Raw genomic sequence first — 15,456 nt, 5'->3', positions numbered from 1 at the left:
CTCTGATGTTGATAATATAAAGTAATAAACATGCAGTCACCCGACGGGGTACAAAACAGAGCATTAAGAAATACTATGACATTGATTACATTGTCAGTTCACTTGCTTTGTACGACCTCTGCAGGGGAATATTGAGAATAGTTTCAGATGTAACCAACCGATATGTAATATGTTGCTGTAAAATGAACTCATCCTCAACCCGCTTCAACATTACATAGCTGTTATAACACATTGGTAATAACAACCCAACGACGTGTAGTTGTATCTTGGTCGTTTGATGCAACGGGCTCCGCCTCATTCGCACGCGGGATCAAGATGTTGCTCCTTTTCCGTCCAACTTGTTGGAGCGGAACTCCTCGTGCTGTCGATCACATCGAGGGACCAATCACAATCCCGCTGTGCGTTTGGTCACGCCCCCTTCCACGTCGACCTGCACTCTCGCCATGTTCTCAACCCCCGGTGAAGCCCGCAGACCGGCTCGCTGCTGAATTAAAGAGGAGAAGCGTTCATACGGAGATCTACTTCGAAGGAGTAAAAGAGGCATCTGCGTTAGCCGCACAGCTAGTCTCTGCTAGTCTCACCCTGCAACCATGAACATCTTCAGGCTGACAGGAGACCTCTCTCATCTGGCTGCTATCATCATCCTGCTGCTCAAAATATGGAAAAGCAGGTCGTGTGCAGGTGAGCCAAAGCTATAACTTACATTACACACGCCTCGTTGTTACTTTACGAACGTTGCCGATTCACTTTGCCCTTCTTTAATTCGCGAAAAAGGTCGTTTTAGCGTTCTCTCTTAACCAAGCAAGCTCCATGCTAAAGTTAGCTTCATGCTAATGCTTCCCCACTCATTCATTAGAGTCTACGGCTATTAGCGTTAGCAGCCAGCGGGCTAACTGCTGATAACAGCAGCTATCACTTATAGCAGCAGACTACGTGCTACTTTGACTACAAATGGGTTTATTTAAATATTGAAATCGGCAAGTATCTATAGCTTCGCATCATCTAATGTTAACGTTGTTGGGATTGCCAGTATGAGTTATTTAGCCCTAACCGTGGTCGCTAAACCGAGCTGCATGCTGCTCAGTAGGTTTTCTTAGGGGGGGATTCCTTCCTTCTCTTTTGGTGTTCGCTTTTTCTTTCTCTACACACCACCCATCCATTCGCTCCTGCTCTGTTAGTCTGAGGTTCGCTGCTCGATTAGTTTGGTCTGGCTTCTGACGTGGCGTTCTAGGAGGCGCTGCAGAGCACGCTGCTAAAGGAGATGCTTTTCCTTTTACCATGCTTAGTTCTCTGTGTCTCTTTATATTTATTAATGGTAAACTAAAGGAGATGCTTTTCCTTTTACCATGCTTAGTTCTCTGTGTCTCTTTATATTTATTAATGGTAAACTAAAGGAGATGCTTTTCCTTTTACCATGCTTAGTTCTCTCTGTCTCTTTATATTTATTAATGGTAAACTAAAGGAGATGCTTTTCCTTTTACCATGCTTAGTTCTCTGTGTCTCTTTATATTCATTAATGGTAAACTAAAGGAGATGCTTTTCCTTTTACCATGCTTAGTTCTCTCTGTCTCTTTATATTCATTAATGGTAAACTGCACCTTGAAGCACACGTGTAATAAGTATTTGTGGTGTGTAGTCAAGAGGACACACTAGTGGATCCTACTTTTGAAGTGCAGTAATTGGGCCACACGGTTCAATTACCAAAAAGCTCTCATGCAATATATATATATATATATATATATATATATTGTGTGTCGTAGATAGAAATAGTGCAATTACACAATGGAGAAACAGAATGGTAATATTAGGAATATTAAAGTGCACACATGCATGAAGGATGTGTATCAGATGAGATATTGATCAACGTCAAAGTGTTCCCAAGCACTGATAGGACTCAGATTATACGTACACAGCATAGGCAGAGAGACGGGTACACGCACAGATCCAGTGACCTCTAGATCGACCAGGACCTGCATGAATGAGGCTGAGAATCAGGGGTACGTTTTGGAAAGTCGCAGGGCTGACAAAATCGGCTCAATCGATGCATTTCATTTTGAGTTTCCAATTTGCCTTCCATGCATCTCTTGACACTGTGGGAGGAGACAGAAGCCACATAGACGCATAGATATACAACTCCACACGGAGACGCTGGCATGTTCGAACCAGGAACCTTTTCGCTAAGGCGTGTTGTGCTCTGTGACCACCGCTCTGCCACTCAGGGTCTCTTAAAGCATGTTGACCTTATTTCCAAGGTAAGCACTGTTATGTTTAGGCATAGTAAAGGTATGGGGAAGATGAGTGAGGGATGTCCATCTCTGCTTGAGACCAACAAGATGTTCTATGAGGCTGTTTGGCCCTCGCCGCCTTGTATTCGCAGGACTCCTTGTTATGTCTAATGTACTGCGTAAGTGAAGGAACACAAATCTATGCTCTTCAGTGGCTGTTAGGCCTGCCAATCTGTTAAACTGGTTGGTGCTATTTCTCTAAGATAGCATTAGTTAATAACGTAAGTAAGATGACTCTAAATAAAGTACACTATACATGCATTTTTACTATTTATGCCTATAAAAACAAGTCCAAAAGGACTGAGACTGCTGATTTTCCGGCTACATATTCATCATGTTTCCAGTAGATGTCACTGTTCAACAGGGAACGCTTTTATGATTCACGTTTTCATCCAAACTACTTGTGAAGCTGCTCTGAAGTTGCTGCTGGTTCAACATGAATGTTAACTCTGCTTTATGTCTGTGTTCAAGGTATCTCTGGAAAGAGCCAAATCCTGTTTGCTATCGTGTTCACCACGCGCTACTTGGATCTGCTCACCTCCTTCATCTCCCTCTATAACACAAGCATGAAGGTAAGACCCCAGTCACGCCTCAGCGCTGACCAGCAGCCTTTCATGCGGCCCTCGCCAGCGCCTTCAAAGACAGGCTGCTCTGCTTTGTTCACCAGGTGATCTACATCGGTTGTGCGTATGCCACAGTCTACCTGATCTACGTGAAGTTCAGGGCCACCTACGATGGCAACCATGACAGCTTCAGAGTGGAGTTCCTGGTTGTTCCCGTCGGGGGTCTCGCTGTTCTCATCAACCACGACTTCGCTCTCCTGGAGGTGGGTTAGACCTCTCGCATCGTTGTCACACAAGAGCTCACCACAATGAGAAACGTCCTCTTGTAAACGTCTTATCTTACTTTAGTATGAACGATATACATTTTCAACAGATCCTGTGGACGTTCTCCATCTACCTGGAGTCGGTGGCAATCCTGCCGCAGCTCTTCATGATCAGCAAGACTGGCGAGGCAGAGACGATCACCACCCACTACCTGTTCTGCCTGGGCCTGTATCGAGCCCTCTATCTTTTCAACTGGATCTGGCGTTTCTACTTCGAAGGCTTCTTTGACATGATCGCCATCGTGGCCGGTTTGGTCCAGACTGTCCTCTACTGTGACTTCTTCTACCTTTATGTCACCAAAGGTGAGTTTCCTTGTCATTATATAACTAAAACTAAAGAAATAGGAGAGTAATTATCAGACAATACATGGAGAACAAATAGGGACATTTGTTATACACATGAAATAAGGTGTAGTGACCAATTAATGTTTCCTTATTCTGCGACAGTAAAAAGCTTTTTAAGTCTATCTTAACACAGCACACAATGATAATAATAACAATACATTTTAGTTGTATAGCGCTTTAAAAGGTACTTAAAGGCATTTTAAATGTTAAACAGAAACAATAAAAGCATTAACAATATGAACAAGGCAGATAGATGACATAACGTTACGAAACAAAACAACAACCTACATAACTTAGCATTACAGATTAAAAGACGATTTTAAATAAATGATTTTTAAAGTGGTGGAGAATGCTGGGGGAGAAAGTTCCAGAGGGAGGGGGCAGTAATAGAGAAGGGTCCCTGTTACCACCGGTCCGATGCTTGACAGAGGAGGTCAGAAAGGTAAGAAGGAGTTTAGGGTTGGGAAGGACTTTGGAGGGGACGAGGAGACTCTTGAACTGTATTATTTGCTGCATGGGGAGCCAATGGAGGTTTTGAAGGACTGGGGTCATGTGATCTCTGGGAGAGCAGTTGGTGATGGTGGAGAGGGTATTTGGCAGAGACGTAGAGCTTGGTGTCGTCAGCATAGCAGTAGAAATGAGGACCGTGGTGGCGTATGATGTTGAATGAGCAGGTGGCCGAGTACCAAATTTTGGAGGACACCTTGAGAGACTGCGGCTGTTTATTTGTATTGTAATTTATTGATACTAATCAACTGTTGGCAGTTGGAGAGGTAGGATGTGAACCAGGAGAGGGCTGTGTGGAGGGAGGACTCAAGGTATTGTGAACAAGAGGACCTTGGGGTTGGCGGTACCAGAGTGACTGATGCTAGAGTCGTAGCAGGAGTGTACGGCTCTATGAATTTCATGAGGCCGGGGTTCAGGAGTGAATCACGGAGCAGTGGGGCTGAAATGCCTTTTATGTGTTGACGGAATTATTGGATGATGTAATACTTTTTCCAGTTTTCACTGAACTACTCTTTCCTAGAGTGCCTTCGATGAAGGAGCTCTACAGCAAAACGTCATTCCTAAAGTTCAGCTGAAGCTAATTTGTGGCTTTAGCGGTTTAGCTTGCTGAATCGAGTGGTCTTTTTATTGAAAAGTTCCCTCTTTGTATTACGGTCGGTCCGCAGTAGCTAAGCTGGGAAACACTGTCCCAGAAAACCACAGAGGAATGTGTGCTCATATACAGTTTGGAAGTACGCACAAACTCGGACTGATGTCGCCTCAAATTCGCATCGGTTGAACTTAAAATAAAATCAATTTAAAGCCACGGCTTTGGATTTTTTTAGTTTTTTGTAATTAGAAATACATTGCTTGTGAGTAACGTCAAGAAAGACCTTTCCTTCACTAGTCATGCGCTCTTCACACTACTTTGTTTAGAAAAACTTGGATGTCAGTTACTAGAGCCAAATGTTTCTACAGTGTTGCCCAAAACTAGGTTAACATTGGCCATTAAAACAACAAATACAACGATTCTACAAGATATACAAATGTATATAATGGAAAAAAGCCAACTAGAGTACAAATTCAGTTCCTTCTGGCCCCCAAAAGGTCTTTGGGTCGTCTTATGGAACTCGATGGAAAGAAATTAGTGAAGGTCTTTGATGTCAGTTTACTAGAAACATTTCCAATTTAGATTCTGCATCTTTTTTCCTGGTCAAGACGGCAGCATAAAAATGTCACCTAAAAAAAAAAAAAACATCAGACTTCAAATAAAACATTTAAAATAAAAGAGAAGTTGCCATTTGTTTAATGTTGTAAAGCAAAAAAATGAATATGCATAACACACTGGAGACAAACGTTTTCTGTCTCCTTTTTCCTCCTCGAGTGTCTCGTTCTATTCACTCGACATCATAAAAAACAGCATGTCTCTGTGTTATGTCTCCTGTGGGTACATTCTGTCTTAAGCACTCCTTTTGTGTGGTTTTTATAACCTCTGAACACAAATCAACGAGTTCCCTTTTAAAAACTCTGGCACTGCCGACCCGTTTAAAGCAAAGCGGTGTGAATCATCTATGGGATGCTTTCTGACTGTCTCTCTCTCTCCATCTCCTCAGTGTTGAAAGGCAAGAAGCTGAGCCTGCCGGCGTAAAACATGCAGACGGAGATGGAGACTCCCAGCTGACTTTGAGGGGTGTGGAGATGACATCTCGTGACCTTCAACAAAAGATGCCTGAGACAGAGAGCCACCTATCGGGGGTAAAAACACTAGTCTTCTTGATGGATCTGGTAAATGCCAACAAACACCAGAGCTGAACAAAAACCCAGCTGGTCCACCTTTTGAATTTCTGCGTTCAGCATCTTGCCTTAAACTTCTTTTCATTGCTGTTCAAAATAGGAGAAAAGGCTTTTTTCTTTCTTTCTTTCTTTTTTTTTTTTTTTTTTACATCTGAGGTGAAATTTAATTTTCTTTTTATAATGTTACAAATAGGGTTGACTCTGAAAAGTACCTTGTTTGACTTGGTAATGAAATGCACAAATGTACAGTCTTATTAAAGAGTGCGATAAAGAGGTAATGTGCCTGATGAAGATTATGTACACTTTCTCACAGTATTTCTTTTTACTTTTTTGATTTTTAGTCTGCATATACTGTTCTACATGTACCGTCTCCCGGAATATGTAAAGATGCCAACAGCAACAGTTAAACGCCAACACGCATGCATTTTGTAAATGCATCGCTTTCTAAAATTGCCCTGAACAACATTTTAACTATCAATCTGAAACATTTTGTAGTTTCATCTCATGAAATGAATTCATTTAATGTCAGCAATCAGTTGGACATAGATATTAGTGTTTTCAAATGGTGGATATCTCATTTGGGATGAAACCTTCTCGTGTGTTTATTGATCTTTTTCCCCCTCTGCTTACTGTGTTGAAGGGTGTATATAATGCATCAATTGTTTGACAGCTTTAATGTAAAAAAAAACATCACATTTCTGATGTCGATCGAGCACAAACTTTGTTTCTGCCTGGTTGAAAACCCCATTTCCAAAACTCAGCAACACCTTCAAACGGTTATCTCAAGGCTGAAATCTCAATGAAGTCGAGAGTAAAGCAATAAGGAATCGCTAAATGATATTTGGCATTAAAATGCTTCAGCTGGTTGTCACATTTCAAGTGTGGACTGTATGTCTAATCAAACGGATTTGACATGGTGCTGGTCTGTAACCGAGTGGTGTTCAATGGGTGCATTTCTATAACATTTAAAGGCCTCTTGAAAACTTTATTGTTTTTTTTTCTAATGCAAACTAGTCATTCCTAAAGAATTATTTCCACTTTTTATGTCTTTTCTTTTCTCTTGCATGATATCACCTCCATTAAAGGTTTTATGAGAATCACCCTCCGTTGCTGTTTGATTATTGAAACCATGCGACAATAGAAGCACACCTTTTATTTTTTAAGGCACATTATTTAGTTTTTGACCACTAGGGCTATGGACAGTGATGAAGGAAGTATTGAGATGCTTCACCTAAATTAAAGTATAAATACCACACTATAGAAGTCCTGCTTTGAAAATGTTACTTCAGTAAAAGTATGCAACTATAATCAGGAAAATGTACCTAAAGTAGTAAAAGTACAGAAAAATGTCCTTTGTGGCTCTTATACTATTAAATAAATGGTACACAGAACAAAGTCAAGTACACTTATAATTGCAATAAGTTCCTTCTGACACACACGGATCTTTTATGAGGACAAATGTACAGTCGTAATACAACAATCTGTTGTGCCATACAACAGATTGCATTTTATATCTCCATCTCTTTTTGGACAAAAGACCAGCACAGATGTGAATTCTGAGAAACATTTATTCAAAGCTATAAATATACAATATTGTGCTTTTAAAGGCAACGGTAAACATGTAACGGTTTTATTTTTTAGGGCTGCTCTTCAAGATTTCTTGGTTCAATAGTCAATTTGTAAGCTTTTCTTCATGCCAAATGACTTTTTTTTCCAAGAAACTTCTAAATGAACACAGGATTTGAAGTGGTGTCTATGGAGAGAAGTTTTACAGATCTGTTGATTACATTATCTCATCAATTAGTCCACAACATCATGACTTAAGCACGTCTTTGGTTGTTTTATTGTGCATTTATTTTGGCCTAATAGGCATAAACATCAGATCAGATGAGCATAATCAAGCCACACATTTTCAGACTGAAAAATGAATGTAGAAAATGGAATAGTACATGGCTTAATCACACTGTTCAGCCATGAGTCAACACTTTCACTCAATTACTTGAAATGAGATGCCATTTCGAGATGAATCCATAGTGCAGGTTACGTAGTACAGATTCGATTTACATAAATCTTCTGAATTTGACCATTGAGGCAGTTGAAAGATGAGTCATTCCATGCTTTGGCTGTTGTAGACATTTCATATGTATAAAGATAATGACACAAAAAAATATGAATTTATAATATTTATGCTTTAGACATACAGTAACAATCAGGAAGTATTTGCGCTTATAATATTAGCTGAATATGGTACATTCAAGGCTGTGAATCCTCTGAATCCCGCGAGCTTCAGGAGTTTAGGTTGCTCAGCGAATTTGAAAGTTGACCATCGGAGAGAGAAGAAGAATCAAGCTACTGCGTCTCCTTCAGTTTCTTTGTTTCACATTCACTCTTCATGGACTCTTCCTGGTCGTCCAGGACTTCAGCTCCCTGGCAGGTGAAGGACAACAGACAATAAACACAATACAGAAACAATGTCACAGATATTAATGCTGAAATTGCAATATATATTGGATGTGCACTGGCCTTTCTTTTAAAAAAAAAAAATGATATACATTGTTCTTATGTTTATTGTAAAATAATAATAATAATCCATTTAATTTATATAGCGCTTTTTAAGATACTCAAAGACACTTGTTACATTACACACCGTAGACACAGCTACGGGGAGCAACGCAGGGTTAAGTGTCTTGCTCAAGGACACATCGACTAGGGCGGGGATTGAACTGCCAACCCCCTGATTGAAAGACGGACATGCTAACCACTGACCCACAGTCGCCCCCACAGATATACTCTTTTTCTCTTCCTACCTGTGTCTTTTTAGACTTCTTTACCTTCAACAAACCTTTTTTCTCCTCCTGTCTTTTTTCTGAACCTCATTATAAAGCACCTTGAGCTGCGTGTGTATAAAATGTGCCGTATAAATAAACTTGCTTTGCGTATGAAAGTGTGAAGATTATGTTCTCCTTTAAGAAGAGAGGATGAATAGTGTCCATTGACTTGATTTTACCACTTTTCAGTATAGACGATAGTGTGGTTAAAACAGGGACACAATAAAATCATGTGAGGTCAAATGTTCTCTTTTCGACATGACACATTACCTTTGTGAGATAATAGCGGCTGAAGATGTTGGAGCTGGTGACGTAAAGCGCATTGGAGACTAATGCAACCATGACAGCGAAGAGGGCGATGCCGGGGAGCACACACATCAGAATCACCCCTCCTATAAACAACAGGAACACTGGAAACAACACGGGTTGGGTTTATAAAAATAACCTTTTTTTTTTTTTTTTTTTTTTTTTAAATGGTAGAAGGTAGAACATTGTTTTTGACACCATTACACACATACCTTCAAAGAAAATAAAACCGACAGCCGACATGACGATGGTCACGAGAGCAAAAGAGAGGAAAAGTCCCACCGGCAGTGCAGCCATGGCACTAAACATCAACCCTGTCAGAGCTAAGACCGGTTGGCTGCCCAGGTACTGCCCGATTCTCGTGTCCATCAGCCATGCGACCTGCGAAAGGGAGAAAGACAGGATGCAGCGGTCATTCTCAGACAGGAAACACAGAAAAGCAAACATGTACACGTTTAAATAAAGAACGATTCTTTGGACAGGTGCAGGTATAGTCTCTTGTCACCTTGGGGTCATCATAAAAGCGGCTCACGAGGCCGTTCCATCTCCCCCACAGCTTCTGGAAGTCTGTCGCGCTGTTGTTGCCGCTGTGCTGCATCTTCAACCGCTTCGGACTGCAGGACATGAGGAAGACAGGAGCGAGGTTAGATGGAGACTCTAGGATTCAAGTGACTGGAACAGAAGCATTTAGTTAGCTAACAGCTGGAGGCTTCAGTTTCACACCAAACAACACAAGACAAAGTTTAAAAGTACAAACCTGAACAATGTAGTGGACCTGATTATATTCACAGCTCAGAACATATGACACTGTGTCCTGTAGTTGCCTCAGTCCCTCCTTTTAAAAGGATCACATCTCTACTGCTTCCTCCTCCTCTTCCTCTTCCTCCTCCTCTTCCTTCTTCTCCCCCTTCCTTGTTCCTGGTGGAGAGACTCTAAAAGGCTTGTAGGTAGTGTTGCTGCCATCTGCTGTTCACCAGTTATGTTTATAAAGACTGGGGGCTTTACTTTTCTTAAGAACTGCTTTTGGGTTATTATGTGACGTATTCTCTAAATTATTCCGAAAAGATTCATTTACATTTCCATAAAGTGCATAGTTACATTTGGTGATATCGGTACGGGAGCTTAAAGTTAAACTAAGAATCAAAATAAACGAGAAAATAAATGGGACCAATATATTTAGCAGAAAAACCCAAAACAAATCTACAGCAAGCCGAAATGAGCAGTTAAATAAATAAATATAAATAATATATGTGTTTCTGTTCATTTTATACTTGTGGAATTATTTCAGTGGAAATAAAACTGAATTGTATACTGATATATTCTAATTATTACGATGAGCCACCAAAGGATTTCCGATCCGAGATCATTGAACATCACGATTGTTTTACTTCCGGTTCTGAAGACGAGTCCATCGGGCCTCGTTCTGCAGAGCTTTGTGGGTCATGTCTTCCGGATGAAGGCCTATTAAAGTTAAAACCAGACTTTTCAAACCAAAGTGTGACCGTGGTCCGTGAGTAACCTGCCCCTTGGGTGTGTTTCCCCTCCCTGAATATAACAGTTGTTGACTTATACAACTAATAAGGTTATCACTAATTACATCCACGCTCTGCTTTGTAACCGCAGCAGTTGAGCCAAAGCGCGCTACTAATTTGTCTATTTACAAGACTGAAGTTGGCTTGTGATTCACAGCTTGTGATATAATAGTAGAGGGTAAAGTTAACCACCCGGACAAACACATATCTTCTCTGCCATATTACTCATTTTCATTAAAAGACCACTTGCACTAATTATGATAGATGTCGTTTCTCTGCTTCTGCCTAATTGCGCCATTAAACCACCAATCATCTTTATTGGACAGGTGATGAATTGTCTATTAATTAGTTTCTCTTTTTATTGTCTCTCCGGTAGCCAAAGTTGTGACCGACGTTAGTGAAGGATTGAGGACTCAATTAAGGACTCTTCACCGGATGTCTGTTCGAAGTGAGGAGCCATCCGGAGCGCACGGAAATACAAACGAGGGAAATCACGACATTATTTCTCTGGAGATTTCTTGTTCAAAGTTGACTTCACAGCTGTCGGACTGGAACTGCTCCTTCAAAAATAATTGCCACACTTTCTTCCCTTCGGCTCTGTGCGGCTGTTAGACGGCGACAGCCAGATTTCTCTGTGAGGCTGATCAGAATGTTAAATGGCTGAACTTCACCACCACTGGTGATTACCTCCTCAGTCGTAGATATGAGTCGCCATGGACAACCACGAATTAAGTTCCATCCCCTAGATTTTTGGATTGCATTAAATATATGTGGGCACATAATTGCGAGTGGCCTGTTATGAACTATGCACCAAAGAGAGACACCCCCGGGATCGCTGGTGACAACTTACTGTATGTGGACCCTTTACAGCTGCCGGCCATAATTAATCACCCTCTTTTTGTATTGATTTGGCATTGATTTGGTGAGAGCGAGACTGCATCTACCTCTGGACACAGTGAACTCAGTGAACCCAGGCTGGGGAGATGGTGTGTGTGTCGGTTTGTGCATTCGTGCACACAAAAAACAAGGAATTCCCACTAGTTAATTATTATTATTTTTTCACTCCAGGCTTTTATTATAATATTTTTCCTTATCAGATTACGCGTCATTGTCCCCACTGGTCTCTCCTGCACAGTTGATGGCAGCCTGGTTGCTGCCATGCTATTAACCCACCACGTCACTTGATGACAGGAACTGGATGTTGAACAGTAGACAGTTTTTTTTAAATAAAATGTTTCATCTTCTGTCACGGTTGGAAAATATCTGATATGACGTTAAACATTCAATAATGGTAGATCTCTCCTCATCAATGGTTACATAAATATAAATAAATCCCCGATCAGACAGAGCGCGTTTGGGCTTTCTGCATGCTATGCGTCGCATTCCTCCACTCAATGCGCCTTGTGTTTGTGAACGCCTCGAGTCAAAACAAGAAGACGTCACGAGCGCTTTACCTCACTGTGGATACTCGGAGCTTTAAGGGTCATCCAACCATAGATATCGTGATCTGAAGAGAAAGGCATGCAGGCCGGGAGGCAGCACTTAAAACTTAGGGAATGTTGTTTTTATTGACTTATGGGACAGTATGTAGGATTTAGGGGGATTTATTGACCGAAATGATACGTTATATTCATTACCATGTTTACAATACTGTTTAATCACCTGAAACTAAGAATCGTTGTCTTTCCGTTACCTTAGAATTAGTAATTTCTATCTACACAGGGAGCTCTTCATGTTTCTAAGAATGGACAAAACAAACTGGTACCTAAAGGCCACCGTAGTTCTCTGCCACACATGGACATGGAGGGATGAGTAAGGGTTATTCGGTTGGATGCAATCTGCAACCTTACCACTAGATGCCACTAAATCCTACGCACTGGCCCTTTAAATATTAGGTAGCACACAGTTCATGGTGCGTGTTAAGCTAACAGTAGCACTCATTCAGGGCATTTGCAAGCAGTTTAGTAGAATGTTATTAGAAAAAATTAAGTTATTCCAAAACGAAAAGAGAAAAATACAAAAAATATAATCATAACATGTTTAACATAAACGTTTAAAAAAATTCCTCTTCTGGTAATCATCTTGTGTGCTCACTACACTGCTAAATATAGTGTATCGTATAAATACTTTACTATTAATACAGTTATCCCAGCTCCTTCCTGGCTGTTTTTACTGCTATTCTCCTTAAAGTTATATGACAAACATAGTTCTTTCACAACTAAAGCAATTATGAAGACAGGTCAAAACTATGTTATGTACCTGTGAAAGTGTACAATGCACTGCCACAGTGTGAACTGGGCTGAACTCAATATGATCAATCAACGTCTGAAATAATCAATGTCAAGCAGTCTGTGGTGTAAATGCCACAAAATATATAAAGATATCACTTGTTTTATTCTGTAACAGCACAAACCCATGCGTAGCTCAACTATTATTATATATTTTATAATAATGTCCGGTTTGTATTTTTATTTTGCCATAAACGTCACATTCAAATATTATTTTAGCCTCACGATCTCATTGCAGCTTACCAAACATTCAAATGTGCCACATACAATAGTTTGAGATTGTTTTCCTGCTGAGCAAAATAAGACAGGTGACACTAACGGAGTTGTTGACCGGCTCCTGAAACAAATGATGAGACAAAGCAGCGCGCACCTCTACGAGATGGAAATCTTAATGCGAGAGCAGATTGACTGTGCGATATGTCTACTGGCACGTGCCGAGAGTTGCGCAACATGTTGCAGCCAGGATGTGATTGATGGCCCTGCCGGTGAATTCCAATTTGCATTCTCTGATTGTAAAAACTAATCACTTAGAGAGGAGGGGCATGAAGTAATCTCCTGTGGTTCCATGCTAACTGATGCACGTCTACCTCCCGGTTCATGTCCTCTGACTGGTGAGAGCCAGAGGCTCAGAGAGAGCTCCCTAGCGGGTGCTTAAGGGAGCTGTGGAGGACGGAGCCCTCGCGAGCCTCTCAAAAGCTCCCCGACAACAGCCTCGCTGCACAAATAGAGTACACAGAGGAGAATATACATTGTTGGAAATAAGAATACTGAGAGAAAGTTAGCATAAGAAGATTACTCTAAGTAAGCCAGAGCCTATGGGAGCAGGGCAACGGTTAACCTGTAGGTCACAAAATCAACCTACCAGCAGCTCTAACGCACACTATTCCACAAGTTGTATAGCTTGTTTAATTAAGTACACAACTGTAGGGTAAAATGCTGTTTCTTGCAATTACTTTCTGGTCTCTGCTGGTTGCCGTGCAAGTGGTCATAACCAAGATATAGTCAAACATATAAGCCAACGCTTCAAATGTGCCTTCCTGAGTGATGACAATGTCTTCGTCTACAGCTGAATTACCATATTTTCCCAAAAGATCAGACAATTCCTTGAAGTAATAATTGCACCCATAAACTTAAAAACAATCATGTTTTACGAGTCGCGTGTTGCTTTTATCAGCGCATCTCTTTTGATTAAGAGAAACATCAGGCTGTTTTATGTATCACCCACTTCGTTATGGGCTACGATTGAATTTGTGATATTTAATCAACGTGTTTCACACATTCAATTATAATAACTCAACATGGCCGCTGCAGTCTATCAGAAAACATACTTTTAATAACAAAGTAAGTGTGGAAATTCTTCAAAGTTGGATGAGTCAGTGGGTTTATGGTAAAAAACAAAAAAGAAAAGAAAAGCGAGAAGCTGAAAGAAAAAATGGACACGATCATCAGAACGCTGTTGCATTGTGTTGTTCGTACTGTACTCCTCATCAGATATGCATGAGGCTCCAATGTGTTGATGGATTGCTGTTGCTGCCATTTGTTTCTTGCATTTTGATACGCTGTTTGATTAAAGAGGGGGAATTCTAAAGCTCTTCAGAGAGGATAACATAAGAAGAAGAAGAAAGAGACCGTTGTTGCACTTCTGTGGGAGTCTGGCCCTGGAGGAAACCTTTCGACTGTAGAAAAGAGGAGGAGAGCAAAGAGAGAGAGGATGAATGGAGGCGCAAGAGGAGTTCCTCTGTCTCGTTAAACCTGTGACCATCCTTTTGTATTTTTCATCACTTCACAATGTGTCCCTGAGGAAGGTGGGGAGGGCCTCCTCTGTCCATGCGCCGCAGCTTTAATGTGAGCTGCTGGACTCGCTCAGTTAAACCTCAGCTTGATTATTTAGGACCTCGGGGAGGAATTCCGGCAGCAGTGAGTGTTTTGTGCATGAAAAAGAGCTTCGGATCGATCATCTTCATGTGGTTTCTAGGGTTGCATGCAGTGCACCACCTGGTAGAAAACCCCTCTGATCAAACCGCTTCGTGGTCTTTCACCAAATCCATCTTTTATGATGCAAACATTAACAATTTGTCAGGTGCATGTGCATAATATCTCACCCATACAATAGTGCCAGGCGTCACCGTCACAGGTGACCTTTTGTGTCCGTAGTTGTTTGGACTTGCAGATTGTTTGATGCTCAAACCGCCCTGAATTAAGCACTACCCCAACATCAAGGTGGTGCGGTCAGCTGGATGGAAGCAGAGGCCGGTGATACGTTAAGCAGGCAGGCGAGGCAGCGGGGGAGAAGGACATAGGTGTGATGAAAATGGGATCAGCATGGGTTCATCATATCGCTCCATCACAGAAAAGCCACGAGTGCGATTGAGGTGAGCTTAAAGTTTAAGTTAAGCACTACCTTTAACCATAAAGCCGTTGAAAAGTTCAACAGGCATTTCTCTACCAAACATTCATCACCAAATAAACAAGAACAAGAACGAAGGAGACGACGAGCTGGCAAACATGTGAGCATAGGGTGTAAAGTTTAAAAAAAACGATTGTCTTTATGAAGAAAGAGGTTTTTTGAGCCTCAAGGATAAACACAATGGACCTCATGCAACAACATTGTTTGTATTATGTTAACATTTAGCATAATTAACCACCCAATAATACCATTTAAGCTTACCTGCCTCTTATGTCTTATATTGAAGACCTGTTTTCAGA

At 41.1% G+C, this 15,456-nt stretch overlaps 2 protein-coding genes across 3 annotated transcripts; one reads left to right on the top strand and one right to left on the bottom strand.

The window, feature by feature from the left end:
• The first annotated feature begins 410 nt into the window (after positions 1-410).
• On the top strand, positions 411-6,897 carry LOC117734578 (ER lumen protein-retaining receptor 2). Its single transcript, XM_034538726.1, has 5 exons — positions 411-681; positions 2,757-2,857; positions 2,953-3,111; positions 3,222-3,474; positions 5,616-6,897. Exons 1-5 carry the CDS (start codon positions 591-593, stop codon positions 5,648-5,650), a joined length of 639 nt encoding a protein of 212 aa, XP_034394617.1. The 5' UTR covers positions 411-590; the 3' UTR covers positions 5,651-6,897.
• A 523-nt stretch (positions 6,898-7,420) lies between these two features.
• On the bottom strand, positions 7,421-9,808 carry LOC117735193 (lipid droplet assembly factor 1-like). Of its 2 annotated transcripts, none has more exons than XM_034539679.1 (5): positions 9,688-9,808; positions 9,436-9,602; positions 9,143-9,311; positions 8,895-9,034; positions 7,421-8,223 (listed from the first exon to the last, which is right to left on the bottom strand). In XM_034539679.1, exons 2-5 carry the CDS (start codon positions 9,553-9,555, stop codon positions 8,146-8,148), a joined length of 507 nt encoding a protein of 168 aa, XP_034395570.1. In that variant the 5' UTR covers positions 9,556-9,602; positions 9,688-9,808; the 3' UTR covers positions 7,421-8,145. The 2 variants fall into 2 exon arrangements, with proteins under 2 accessions (XP_034395570.1, XP_034395571.1); XM_034539680.1 differs by having other exon boundaries at positions 9,436-9,544.
• Between the last annotated feature and the right edge of the window lie 5,648 nt (positions 9,809-15,456).

This window comes from Cyclopterus lumpus, chromosome 8 (genome assembly GCF_009769545.1).
Source record: "Cyclopterus lumpus isolate fCycLum1 chromosome 8, fCycLum1.pri, whole genome shotgun sequence".
NCBI lineage: Eukaryota > Metazoa > Chordata > Actinopteri > Perciformes > Cyclopteridae > Cyclopterus > Cyclopterus lumpus.
The sequence above is the reverse complement of the archived record's forward strand: the minus strand, read 5'-3'. Positions and strand labels throughout refer to the sequence as shown.

Coding starts and splice junctions, on each gene's coding strand:
- LOC117734578 (XM_034538726.1), top strand. CDS start 591: ATGAACATCTTCAGGCTGACAGGAGACCTCTCTCATCTGGCTGCTATC. Junction 682..2,756: donor GAAAAGCAGGTCGTGTGCAG/GTGAGCCAAAGC, acceptor TCTGTGTTCAAG/GTATCTCTGGAAAGAGCCAA. Junction 3,475..5,615: donor CTACCTTTATGTCACCAAAG/GTGAGTTTCCTT, acceptor CCATCTCCTCAG/TGTTGAAAGGCAAGAAGCTG.
- LOC117735193 (XM_034539679.1), bottom strand. CDS start 9,555: ATGTCCTGCAGTCCGAAGCGGTTGAAGATGCAGCACAGCGGCAACAAC. Junction 9,312..9,435: donor GCTTTTATGATGACCCCAAG/GTGACAAGAGAC, acceptor TCCCTTTCGCAG/GTCGCATGGCTGATGGACAC. Junction 9,035..9,142: donor CGGTTTTATTTTCTTTGAAG/GTATGTGTGTAA, acceptor TGTTGTTTCCAG/TGTTCCTGTTGTTTATAGGA.